A 14,601-nucleotide genomic window follows, 5' to 3' on the forward strand; every position below is an offset into this window, starting at 1 on the left:
AGGTGGAAGAAGAGAATGCTTTAATTTAAAATGTTACATGTTACTCTTAAAGGTTTCAGAACTATAAATTTTTGACTAAAAAGGAAAAGACTTCCTAGTTTCCTAGAAACACACTACATACCATTCCTACAAAAAATTCAACTACTATTGTTTAAGTAATTCCTCAGAAAAAGTTTTTCCATATAACTAGTACATTAATAACTTTAATTTAAATGGTTTAAGATTAAGACATTTATGTAGTTTAAGTAAATCTTGAATTTGAAAACTGTTAAAAGATTGAATTACTTTTCCCTTTAATAAAATAAACTGTATTAAGAATATGCTTTTCTTCTATTAGAAACCCTAGTGTCATGTTCTATGATATTAGGAAAAGAAAGTTTAACATGAACTCATTTCTTAATCGGTAATGTCAAATTACCAGCAAGTTCGCTATAGCAGCAGGAAGCTAGAACAGCAATATACACCCTCAGGACTAACTAGCATTCGAAACAAATCTGCAAAATGTATTTTTCCTGAGTGACCAGAAGATAGCGCTTCAGCACTGCACAAAAATGCACAAGCCCAGAAAACTAAATTAACTCAGAAATGTTTCTCTCTTTCCCATTCTACTCTTTTTCTCTGTTAAAAAAAAAAAAAAAAAAAAAGTCTTACATAAAGTTATCTTACAGTGAATTAGGAGGATTTAAAATGAAAACATTTTAAATCTCAGTTGTCAGAAATTATTATCTATCTATCTATCTATCTATCTATCTATCTATCTTAAAAACTTGAGGATTCTGACTCCTTTTAAACATAAATTACGTGACTTGGTATTTCTACCTTACAAAATTACTAGAAATATGAAGTGGTTTTGATAACAAAGCATTACTAAAAAGAACCTCACGAAAAGATGAAAAAACAGGAAAAACAATTTCTGTAGCAAAATCAGCAAAAGGTTTTAAAGTATCTTACAAGAAATCAGTTTATTTTCTCTTCTTTTATCTCACAATATGATAGCAATCTCTCTTGATGTGTTTAAGAGATATACATACATTATACAAAACATGGTTATAAATGAGAATATGAATAATTATGAAGTTTTATAATATCATGCATTGATTTATGTGAAGACCACATGCAACAGAAAACGATATTACTTAGTATATTTTCTCTGAAAACCTAAATTATCTGCCCCTTAATATCCAGCTATGGACAGTATTCAACTGCACGTACACTTCTGTTTTTTCATTAGAATGTCAGCTTCCAATGGGACATTATGCAGGTGACACAGACTAAAGTTTTTATAAAACTGCACTTGACAATTCTTCTTCAAACTTAATACTGCATTAAAATGAGAAGTCATTGGCTTTTTGACAGTAAATTTTCTCCAGAAATGAATTGTTTCTATGATTATTCTCTAGATGGAAAAAAACTTTATAAAGCCTTTTATCAAACAGGATTATATCCTTTCCACCTTCATTTGTGCTAAGACTAACAAATTGTTCTCCATATTTGAAACTGGGGCAGGGTTTAATACTACCCAAGAGTCTCATGAACTATGCAATTGGTATGAAGTTTTGCATCTAGTTTGAGAAGTCATAAAAGGTCTATGCTTTATCACCTACAAAAATCAGGGCTTGAAATCATGCAATTTTTAAAGACTTTTTCAGTTATAAAATTCTGATACTATTACATAAAGTTTAAATCTGAAACTTTAAATCACCCCTGAGAACAAAATGAAAAATATACTTATTTTGCTCACTATTTCTACCATTTAGGACACTGATTAGTGGTATTATCTAACTGTATAAAAAGTCTGCCTCTACACGGAGCAATGTGAAAACTAATCCTTAAAAGGACATCAAGAAAATATTAAAGGCAATAAAAAAAAAGAAACAGTGAAAACATCAGAATTACAGAGTATTTTTTATTATGCACCCTACAGCTTGGATATTTTAATGACATTTAACAGAGTAACCAATAAATACACTCAAATAAATGCTTATAAGATCAAAATTATTTGGTTTTCATGATTAGCTATTAACAAGCTGAAACATTTGCTATTTTTTTTCCCAACAGCTGCGAGATTTCTACTAAAGTTTTATGCTAACCTACAGATCTGGAAAGACCTTCTGCAAAGCTCAAAAACTTACATTAAAATATTGATTCCTACAAAAAACTGATAGTATCTTTAAGAAGACTATAGAAAATAATTATTATACCTAGTATTCCATAAGTCTTCTAGGAAACCTTAATCACATATCGGTCAAATCCTTCAACTCATGATGTACAAGTTTTTCCTATTTTAAATGCAAATATGTCAATATTTGCTTAAGAGACCTTATATAACATAAAGGGCAGAAGAGACTTTTCTTCAGCGAAGCCTGCGAACATGTAGCCAGGTGAGTAAGTTCACTATATTTTCTCATCCTTCAAGCCTCTTGCAGCAAGTTTTCTCACAGTCTACAATAGAGTGAAGAATACTGTTCTATAGCTCTCTGACTCTCAGAAGGGTAGCTGACTTCCTTACTGCCCTTAAACACCTTTGAACACATTATCCTGAGCACAGCAGGCCCTTGTCCCAGGCACAGTACGACCACCCACTGCTGCTTGTTGACCAAACGCGCGGGGCCAGGAGCCTCCACAGACACAAGCAGGATGGGATTCCTTTCAAGCACAACACACAGAAGAATTTCACTGCCGATGCTGGCGGGGGATGGGGGGTGGGGGGGCAGGGGATGGGCAAGGGCAGCTATATCAAGGCAGAATTACTAATTCCTCACAAACTAGACCTCTGCCAACAGATAAAAATGTTCTTTTTGATCTTATGCTCCTATATATACATATTTAAAGTTTCTATAGGAGCATTTTCTCAATTTAAAGGGGATTATTTAATCTAAATTAAACAAAAAGAGACATATTTAACATACCTCACTTCACTTTTTAGGGTATCAGTTTCCAGCCAACAATTCTGATATGTATTTTAACATCATTGAAAACAATAGTTAAAGAAAGGAATACTATTTTAAAAGCAAAACTACAGGTGTGAACTTTGAAGAAGCATTTATTAACTAACAGTGACTATATAGGCAAACTATATAGGTATAAAAAGCTGGATAGGTGAATAAAACAAAATTATTTGTTTTTATTAAAGTACTATACTTTTCTTGAAATTATACATATATATAGATATATAGATTTAAGTAAAGACATGCTTAGAATATATAATAGCATTATTATAAAAATGACAATGCAGAATTAAAATATTCGTAATGGTGAATATTTAAATTACCCACTTATGCTAGCATTCGATGTGTGCCTAATGTTTACTGTCAAAAATATTTTTTCTCTTAAGGATAGGGGACATGGTTTAGACTTGAAATGGCTACCAGCTGCAAGAAGTCTTCTTCCAGATATACAGTGAGCCAAGACAGTAGAAAAGAACCAGCTGCTAAGATAAGTTGAAAAGGTCCTTTTGACATAAGCCTTGTTGGCCTGTCTGATCTAACAAAGATAGTTCATTCAATGTAAGGTGATGAGAATCTAGTATAAAATAGAAGAAACAAGGAAAGAGAACTTAAATCCAACTCTTTCCTACGATATTCAACAGCTGTTATTTTACTACGCAGGATCTACAAATGAACACTATGCTATTCAAAACGTAAATCAAATTCTCAACTCTTAAGTTACTGACTTTTTAAAAAACTACTTAAATTACCAATATTAATTACCAGCCTTAATGTTAATTTGGAAGCTAAAATTCTTTTCAAATTAAATTTAAAAAATCTACAATCATTATGTAAAAGCCGGCTAATCTGCATTCAGGTACTTAACTGCTTATATAAACTTATTCTATTTATAAACAACAATGACAATTTCTAATAGTAAGCATTAGAAAGTCTAACGGTATACAATTAATTGTAAATCTAATTCATGGCACACTGAATATCACCAGGGATTTTTTCTCTTGCTGAAAGGACAAAGAAAGGGAAAAGAAAATCAGACCACCACTTTGATATTTTTGCAATCATAAATTGGTACTTTTCTTCTACTTCTCTCCTGAATCTACCTTCTTCTATATATACCTTATAGTTTATAAATCTCAAAGCAAATAAAGTCTCACTAGAAGCCTTTAGATGCACTTCATCTTCCAAAGCCAATTTAAAAATACTCTGTAGTCACAATATGCAAAAGAACAAGTGTGCAGATAAAGCTGGGGCTGCGTAATCTACATCAAAAAGGAATTACTTATAGGGAAACAGTAAAAATCAAAATAATTTCTCATATCAGTACTTGCTGAAGTTGTGCATTTCCTTTTTTTCTTTTAAGTCAACTTCTATTATTCTGGGTTCAGACTGTTATGATAAACATTCAAGAAAGAAATTATTTTTAATCTCCAGAAAATAAACTTCATTAAAAAACCTTGCTAATGTACAGCCTCATTATAACAACTTTAAAATGAAAATGATAATTTTATTAAAATATTTAATATGTGTATAACAACACATTTTTACTATCTTTTTAACCATGGACATATTTTTCTAGTCCTATAGAAAATTTGATCAATCATTGTCAGTTTTCTAATGGAAGTTAAAATTTAATCTAGTGTACAGGAAGTCTGCCTAACCTCACATTATGGAAATATCAGAATTATATTTATTAACCCCACTAATTAAAAAAATTATGAGTTATGTATACAAAGGTCAAGAAATATCAAGAAAAATATAGTTTAGCTGTATTGTGTAAACTCAAAATTGTGTTAACTGGTTCAGGCTGGGGAAAAAATCAAACTCTTTTATTAGTATTTAAGCTTTAAAGATGAGTTTTTAAAATGTTAATCTTTAAATGAATATATGAGGATAAATGGCAAAGTGTGTTTAAGATACAATTGCAAAATATAATTTATGCATGTATTTTATGACTTTTGAGTTGGAAATATGTATAGTTTTTTTATATTTTAAGATCACTGGATAAACATTTTATTGCAGCAAGTAATTAATCTAATAATCTACTCAAATGTTTGAAATAATAGAGTAGATACTAAGCACAGCCTCTAAAATATTATTATTTTTCTTCAATAACTAACTGATTCAGAATAAAACTTTCAGGTATGACATCTATCTAAGTTTTCAGAGAGAATCTGAGCCACATATATTTCCTTCTGTTGTGTGACTATTTTAAAGAATCTTGATTACTTAACTTATTGCTCCTATTCTAAATATCCATTAATGTGCCCCTATTCTAATATGTGTTTTTGGGAAGTTCTAATTAAGCATGTATCTGAAAGAAGGGAATAATTACTCTGTGAGCAGGCTGATGCCTTTTCCCTCAAATTATTAAATATAGCCAACATATATTTTAAGACCTAAACACATTTTTAGAACAAAGAAAAAAATACCTTTGAAGGCTAACTTTAAAAGTCCTGTTTGAGGATATCAGTAGGGGGTTAACCAAAGGCTTTTACTGGCAAGAAACATGAAGACTTAGTCTAATTTTGGATCCAGTTCACTGGAATTTTAAGAGACAAATGATATTTCTTATAAGATGGTAAAAGTTTCTCATATGTAACAATTCAGAACACAGGACTACTCTGACTATAGAGGAACAGAAATAAATGGTTAACTGGTTCAGGCTGGGAAAAAAATCAAACTCTTTTATTAGTATTTAAGCTTTAAAGATGAGTTTTTAAAATGTTAATCTTTAAATGAATATATGAGGATAAATGGCAAAGTGTGTTTAAGATACAATGGTAATCTCCTATTCTTATGTCCTAGTGTTTTTAATATGGAAGATGCCATCCACTTGGTTCAGTATATGTGTGTATGTGTGTGTATGTGTGTGTATGTGTATGTGTGTGTGTGTGTGGGTATGTATTATTACTATAAAAATTAGAATCCAGAGAAATATCTACTGCCATGCTCATAAAAAATATCAACCTTATGACCTACCTCTTCTGACAAATACTTCATACACAAAAAAAAATCTGTCTTGGAAAAGGTAGCTTTGTTATACAGGATTGCTGTCTCTGAAAATCTAAAATCTATCAACATCTTTGCTCAAGAAATTTTCTCTGAAGTCCACAACATTAAATAGAATTAACATTTTCTCCCAAAACTACCATGTAAAGACTTTAAGACAAAAAAAAAAAAAAATGTATGTTAATTAAATGTCTGCATAAATATCGGCCTGACTTAAAAATACGTAAGAAACATTTTTCTGTCAGAAATATTTACAGTCTATTTAAATTTTGTATTTTGTTTCACGAGACTGTCTCAATTCTTAACCACTGTTATACCTCTGGGTTTACTTAAGTAATTACAACCATTTCACTTCTCCAATGGTAAAGTCCAAGTACAGATTTCCAGTAACGATGGCAGAGTAGGAAAACACTGTGTTTGTCTCCTTTCACGACCATGTCAAAATTACAATTAAAGAACAATCATCATTGAAAATCATCTGAAATCTAGCTGAATCGAAGTCTTACAACTAAAGACATATAGAAGAAGCTACCACAAGACAGGTAGGAGGGGCAAAGACATAGAACAGGCTGGTCCCACATTCACATTAGGCAATTGAAAATTGGGAAGGATATCTCAGCTGCGGAGGGCCCCTAGAAAGAAGAGTGAGAAATTCCAGCCCCGCACCAGGATCCCTAGAGTCCAGGGTTCCACTGCTGGGAAGAGAAGTCCCCACAACTTCTGGCTGTGAAAACCAATCAGAGATTATGGCTGAGTGAGATGGAGGGCTGCTGGAGTTCCTCTTAAAGGGCCAACAAATGGACTTATTTGCTTATGGACACATTTGCTCTGAGCTCCAGCACTGGGCAGCAGCTTGAAAGGTGCCAGGGACATACTGGGAAGAAATGGATTATCTGGCTTCAGGGTGAAGGCTGGAAGGGCAGCTTTCTCGCAGGCAGAAGTGCTGGCAGAAGGCAATGTTTCTTGGTTGAGTCCTCCCAGCATTGAGTGTGCACTCAGGTGGGTGTCATATCCAAGTCTCCATCAACCTGGCTAACATCGGTCACCCCATCCTGGTTATCACTGAAATATCTACCACACCACCCAACTTGCAGGCCTACTCAAGATGCTTCCAGTGGTTCTTCCATGCAAATGGCCTGTCTTGTTTCATGCTGTGGACTTTCCTAAAATCTCTCAAAGGTTCATAAAATCCAAACAGGCAGCATCTGGCCTCTGCATGCCCTATATGTCTTGCTAAGCAGCCGCAAGCCTGACACTAGTGGAGGCTGGCCAGCTTCAGTTCACAGTTTGGCCTCTCAAAGCACCTCCAAGTCCAGCATGGGTGGCAGCCATCTGAGGATTGCTTAGGGGCTCATGTCAGGTGGTCACAAGCAGGGCACAGGCTGCAGCTGAACTTGGCTTGTGACGGGGGCCCTCCCAGGAAGCCCCAGGGCCTACATGCCCAGTGGCTAGATTCAGACCTAGCTGGAGCACCACCCAGGGCCACATCCTAGGACGACATACCCAAAGGGCGGACTAGGCAGGTACCAGAGCTCTGCTAAAGCCAGTCCTGCTCCGTACAGTCAGCCTCTGCACAACAGCTCCTTCCCCATATTCGCCGGTCAGTCCTCACAATGAATCAGCCTGCGGGTCAATCCTCCCACTGACATGCAAACCAAGGCTCCTATAACAGGAAGGCCACATACAACCCACTCAAGAGACACACCTGCAGCACCCAGCTCAGGTGACAAGGGAGACTGCACTACTAGGTCCCATTGGACACCTACTACGTAAGACCACTCTACTAAGACTGGGAAACACAGGGAAGCAGCCAGGAAGGGAAGAAAAACGTATCCTAAGTGAAAGAGCAGAAAAAAACTCCAGAAAAAGAACTCAACAATAGAGACAAGCAATCGACCAGATGCAGAGTTCAAAGCACTGGTTATAAGGATGCTCAATGAACTTAGGGGAAGAGTAGATGAATTTAGTGAGAACTTTAACAAAGAGATAGAAAACATAAAAATATAGACAGAAAACATAAAGAAGAACTAGTCAGAAATGAAGACTACAATAACTGAAATGATGAACACATTAGAAGGAATAAACTGCAGATTAGAAGAAGCAGAGGATCAAATCAGCAATTTAGAAGACAAGGTAGCAGAAAACAATCAGAACAGTAACAAGAAAAAAGAATCCAAAAAATGAGGACAGTTTAAGGGGCCTCTGGGACATCATCAAGCATACCAACATTTACATCATAGGGGTAACAGAAGGAAAAGAGAGAGAGCAAGGAACCAAAAACCTATTTGAAGAAATAATGATGGAAAATTTCCCTAACCTGAAAGAAATAGACATACAAGCCCAGGAAGTGCAGAGTCTCAAACAAGATGAACCCAAAGAGGCCCACACCAAGACACATCATAATTAAAATGCCAGAGGTTAACAGTAAAGAGAGAATCTTAAAAGTGGCAAGAGAAAAGCAATTAGTTACCCACAAGGGAGCTCCCTTAACATTGTCAAGTGATTTCTCAACAGAAACTTTGCAGGCCAGAAGAGACTGGTATGAAATATTCAAAGTGATGAAAAGTAAGGACCTACAACAGAGATTACTCTACCCAGCAAAACTATCATTTAGAACTAAAGGACAGATAAAGAGCTTCCCAGATAAGAAAAAGCTAAAGGAGTTCATTACCACCAAGCCGGTATTACAGGAAATGTTGAAAGAAATTCATTAAGAAGAAAAAAGAAAAAGATAAAAAATATGAATAAAATGGCAATTAATCCATTTACATTCAAAGTAATTGTTAATAGACATGTAATTGATGCTCTAATAAAGATAGGGTAGCTGACTACATAAGAAAACAGGATCCTTATATAGGCTGCCTACAAGTGACTCACTTCAGATCAAAAGACACAAACAGACTGAAACTTAAGAGATGGAAGAAGATACTTCATGAAGATGGAAATGGAAGAAAAAAAAAACTGCATTTCAAAACTTATACCAGACAAAATAGACTTTAAAATAAAGGTGCTATCAAGAGACAAAGAAGGATCCAGTAATCCCACTGCTGGGTATTTATCCCGAAGAACTACAAAACACTACTTCAAAGGGACATGTGCATCCATAAGTTCACTGCAGCATTATTTACAATAGCCAGGATATGAAAGCAATCTGGGTGTCAACAATGAATGAAAGGATGAAGAAGAGGTGGTAGATGTACACAATGGAATATTACTCAGCTATAAAAAAAGAACAAAATCTTGCCATTCACAAATATATGAATAGATGTAGAGGGTACTGTGCTGAGAGAAGTAAATTAGATAAAGACAAATTCCATTATGACTTTACTTGCATATGGAATCTAAAGAACAAAATAAATGAATGTAGAAAACAAACTCAGAGATACAGAGAACATCTTGATGGCTGCCAGATGGGAGGAGGGTTGGGAGGGTGTGAAAAATGGAAAAGAATTAAGAAGCACAAATTAGTAGTTACAAAATAGTCTTGGGGAAGTAAAGTATAGCATAAGGAATATTGTAATAAATACATATGGTGCCAGGTGGGTACTAGAGTAATTGTGGAAACACTTCATAAATTATATAAATGTCCAATCACTATGTTATATACCTGAAACTAATATAATATTATATGTCTGCTATAATCGAAAAAAAAAGTCCAAGTACAGATATTATAATACAAAAACCTACCACTCATTCTTTAGATTTAAAATGCAACTATCCTTCATTTTAAAAATAGAGTCCCGAATATATCTGAATAAAAACAATAAAGCTTTATAACAAAGTGCTAGATGAAATGTAGGCATTGTCATTATCATGTTCATCAAGGTCAAAAATCCTGTTTGATAAAAATATTTATTCCAAAAATAAAATAGAGGTCTTGTGGAACTTGCTGTCCTACCTCACTGATCCTGAGAAGGTAGGCAGAGAAATATGAACCACTCACTAGCTTTGCCACTTATTCAGGACATAGAGAAGCTCATTTGATACCTTGCTTCTCTGAGATACTTTCCTCACATGCAAAATAGATCTAAAGTCTTCTACTGAGCATCTATTGGAAACGGATAATTTCCCAGATTTCTTCCACATCTAAAATGTCAATTATGAGAGGATGTCCAGCATAAAGCCCAAATGATATTTAGGAGCCTTTCTTCCATATTACATTTAGATCATATATAATTAGGATACTCATAAATATTAAGAATCCATCATGAACAACTAGTTGTAAATACATAAAATAAAAATTGTGCTTATTCCCAGCAAATTATAAGGCAAATATTTTACATTTGTATATACCTGTATACATACATACACATTCCTATACTATATACAATTACATTAGCTATATAGATAAGTACATATTAAATAGCTAATATGTGTCCAATGACACATACATGCATTTATGACAACAACCAGAAAAGTATGTAAGTGGCCAAGTGGACCATGTTTTAATAATGGTTAAGTTTTCCATTCCAGGAAACACATGTTCTGTTATACCTATGCAATTTTTATCATTTGTCTTTGCACAGAGTATCAGTTAAAAAGTCACGATATTAATGTACTTATATCCTGGAGATATTAAACTGCTTCTGAATTTGAAATTAACTTGAGTATTGGATAATATTAATAAATTTATATTGATAATATTTTAGGTAATGATAATGGTGTCTTGGTTAAAGTTTCTACAAACCATCTTTACCTTTGAAAATTATATACTGAAATAATTATGGGTGAAATGATGTGATCTGCTTTGAAAATAATTCAGGGTTGGAGGGGAAGAAACAGGCAAGGGTGAGGGCAGAGATAAAATAAGATTGGCTATGAGTTAATAACTGTTGCAACATGAGAGATTATTACATTACCCTTTCTGCTTTTAAGTATGTTTGGAATTCTCCAAAATAAAATAAAAACTCCTTCTGATGTGAACTCAAACAAATCTATCTTCCAATTATGTTAGGATACCATCCATGTTGTTTACATTAGTAGTATTTGCTAACAACAAAAAAGGACACAGTGAAGCATGTTCTTCTGACTGTCAAAGGAAAATTAAAATATAACCTATAAATACGTGACTAATGAATTTAGGAAATTTGCATTATATTGTCATGAAATTTGCAGAGGAAATTCAAAGGGCTGTATAGCATTATGTTTATACTTCCTAATCGACTTATGAAAATAACTTTAGTTAAAGCTCATCACTCATCATTCTTTTAATTATGTACAAGCAAGTTTTACAACAAGCTTGGTCAGAGTGAATAAAAAAGGTAGGGCTCCAGTTACACATAAGCTATCATCATTTTTTTTTTCCAGAAACACTGATTTTAAGCAGTTCTGGATGAATATATATAGCAATACATATGTAGATACATTTACCTGAAGGAATCCATCAGGTAATTACATTGCTTTGGCAATGTAATATTGGTTATCAGATATTTCAGGTACGGATGTGACAATAAGATACATAAAATTTCCAATTTGAAATAGTCTATATGTTGCCCTCGTATTATATGCACATTCTAGAAACTCAAATATTCTCATAACCAAATTATATAGTCAGATTGTTTCTTATAAGCTTGAGGAAAATCCTTTACCAAACCATATATCCTGTTTGTATCGGGAGAATATTATCACTGTATTTAGTGGAGTGAGGAATGAGGTGGCATTTGTTGAAAACCTACTAGGTATTCGGACATGTCTCTTTTATCTGGATAATTGATATCCGTCATTTAGTTTCAACAGAAATATCACCTCCTCAATAAAATTTCCTTGGATTTATCTCCTCCTTACTAGACTGGAGTAATAGTCTATATTCCCCATTTCATAACACTTTTCACAATTACATTTATGGAATAAATATGTGATTTTTAAAAATATTTCTCTCCCACTAGACTACAAGGTCCAAGAGGCCAGAGATCGTGTCAGTCTTGCTCACCACTGCAGTTCCAGTCCCTAGCACAGAATCTAGGGCACTGATTATCAACCCTGGCTGTACCTAAGTCATCTGAGAGCACTAAAAAATTCTGATGCCTGGACTCCACTGCTAGAGGTTCTAATATAATTGATATAAATGAGGTAGAGGACAGCAATTGATAGTCTTTAAAAATACCAAGGGGATTCGGATTCTGATGGGCACTCAACGTTTAGAGTCTTGCCTAACAGAGCAGATTCAATAAATAAATATGCAATGCCCTCTAAAAATACCCTCAGAGACTACAGACTATCTATATAATTTGATATTATTTTCACTTGCTAAAACTATAAAATAATTAATGATATTAATAGGAATTTTGATGTGGCATCAAAAAAGAGATATTTGGGTTTTCCAAAAATCAAGACTAGAAAAAAAAAGAATCACAGCTAGAAAGTACTCAAATCTACACCAACTAATTCAGAACAAAACTATGCTGTAATAAATGATGTGATCTCTTCATTATACTTCCTTCTGTTCCAGGACTGTTCTCATGTTATTTCATTTACTCCCGGACACCTTAATAAGTATCAGTATGTCTTATTTTATGCAATCGATTTGGCATCTCGGGCCACTTGCAACTGCATTTGCCAAGGTCACTAACAAAAGCCTCAGTGCTAAACCTAAACGACGTCTCTATACCTTATTCATCTTTTAAAACTCTTGATTATTCCTCTCCTCTTTGCTTTTATAACATTATACCCTCCTGTTTCCCTCCTAGCACCATGACCATCCCTTCTTTGTCTCTTGCTGACTTTTCTTCTACTAGCCCAGTAAATACTGCTCCCCAAGACCCTGTCTTAAGTTTGCTTCTTTTTCTCATCTTTTTGGGTGAAAGCATCAACTCCCAGGGACCACCTATATGCAGACAACTTTCAAATCTCTCTCTCTTTAAATCTAACTATCTAGCATGTAAGACAACTCCAAATTAACCTTTCCAAACAAAAAGGAAAAAATTGTTTTTCTCCTCTATGTTCCCTAACTCAGTGGCGCCATCATCCTAACTAGCTGCAGAGGTCAGATGTCAGATTCTGAACATCTCTCGAATCCATCCACCCCCTTCTTCACATCCACCACCTTCATGGCAGGCGAGATGCCTGAATCATCATAGCAGACTTCTAACCAGCTTCAATGATCCAGTTTTGCATCTTCTCATTCATTCGCCACATGGAAGCAAGAGTTGTCTTCTAAAACATAAATTTCATCAGGTCTTTCCCTTGCTTCTAACCCTTAATGGCTCCCCTGATGCCTTCTGGATAAAGTCCAAACCCCATGAGGTAGCTAACAAAGTCCAGGCTTAAAAAGTAGCATACTGTATTCTACTAGTCACTTTCCTTGTCCATCTCTCCCACTATTTTGTGAGCCTCATGAGAGCCAGGCTCTTGTCTCCCACACTGACCACTGTTTTCTTAGCACCTAACAGTGGCTGGCACATAGCAGGCATTCAGGACATTCAGTGTTTGTGGGTTGACAGAACTGCATGTGAATGCAGCTGTGACTTCTTCCTTCAAACTTACCTCAGGGACCTTGCTAAGATTGTTCCTTTTTTCAGGACGGAGTGGGCAGAGCAGACCACTTCACATCCTTTCAGTTCCTAGCTAACATGGAACATTCTTTGAGACATCTTCCCAAACTGGCCATCTAAAGTATTCTCCTCAGTTCTTCTCTCTTAGAATACCATTATTTTTCTTTATATCACTTGCCACAACTTTGTTTTTGGTTAGTTACATGTTAATTCCTTGTGGGACCATGCCTCTTTTATTCACCACAGTATCTCTGTACATGGCATAGTGCCTGGTACATAGCAGTGCTCAGCATATATTTGAAAAATATAATAAGTGGACTATTAGCATTTATCAAGGACTAATATCAGTTCTAATATTATGCTGTTTCCCACAAAAGTTTAACTGTTTTCTAAACCAAACCTTTGTTAATACTGCCAGTCAACCACAGTAATAGGCATATTTAAAGAGTTTTCACTCTTCCCTGTTCTGTTATTCAGGTATAATACTTACCAGAGGCCAAAAAGCAAACAAACAAAAATGCCCTAGATAACAGATATCAAGAAAATTGACTAATTATTCCTTTAATCATTAAGCGTTTCCACAATGTGACAATAAGAAATGGCATAATGCGCTGGAAGAAAAGTGGCCTTGCCTTTCAAGTCTTGAACATAGCCCTCTTTGCAGCTGTGCATGAGCTGAAGGATCCACCTGTGTTGAGCTCCAATACACTGCCAAGCAGGGTCACCTGGTGAATGAAGATCAGACAGGTACCTGAAAAAGCAAGGCCAAAGCTGACCAATAGGTTTCCTCTATACGGGAAAAAAATAAAGACAAAAGGAAAGCTAGCATATTTCGAAATTATCACTTTTTTAAAATAAAACCTAAATTTTTATCAATTGGCAAAGCAGCTGTCAATGAGTCACTAATAATTAGTTCTAAATAAAATACATTCAAACCTGTTTTCATGCACTTAACAAATAACAATAAAGCTGTATTTAAAAAAAAATTAGGACTTTATAAAATGACAACAAAGAACACGAAGACAACTAACGATCCTATGTACTCAATGAGAACTTATCTTTATATGTATTTACATTTAGTTCACAGAGTGTTTCTACTTAGTTCTGTCATTATAGAAAACACAGATGGGAGCCAGCAGAGGATATCTAGTGAG

General features: G+C 34.7%; 1 protein-coding gene across 3 annotated transcripts in view; it reads right to left on the reverse strand.

Moving 5' to 3' along the window:
- The window catches only part of EXOC2 (exocyst complex component 2), a 210,240-nt gene that overhangs the window by 106,183 nt on the left and 89,456 nt on the right, over positions 1-14,601 (reverse strand). For all 3 annotated transcript variants that reach the window (XM_006918860.3, XM_025051694.1, XM_006918862.3), the window contains exon 11: positions 14,080-14,198. In XM_006918860.3, the coding sequence (XP_006918922.1) occupies positions 14,080-14,198 (119 nt within the window). The remainder of the gene's footprint in view (positions 1-14,079; positions 14,199-14,601) is intronic.

The sequence above is a fragment of the Pteropus alecto genome, unplaced genomic scaffold, assembly GCF_000325575.1.
Source record: "Pteropus alecto unplaced genomic scaffold, ASM32557v1 scaffold58, whole genome shotgun sequence".
NCBI lineage: Eukaryota > Metazoa > Chordata > Mammalia > Chiroptera > Pteropodidae > Pteropus > Pteropus alecto.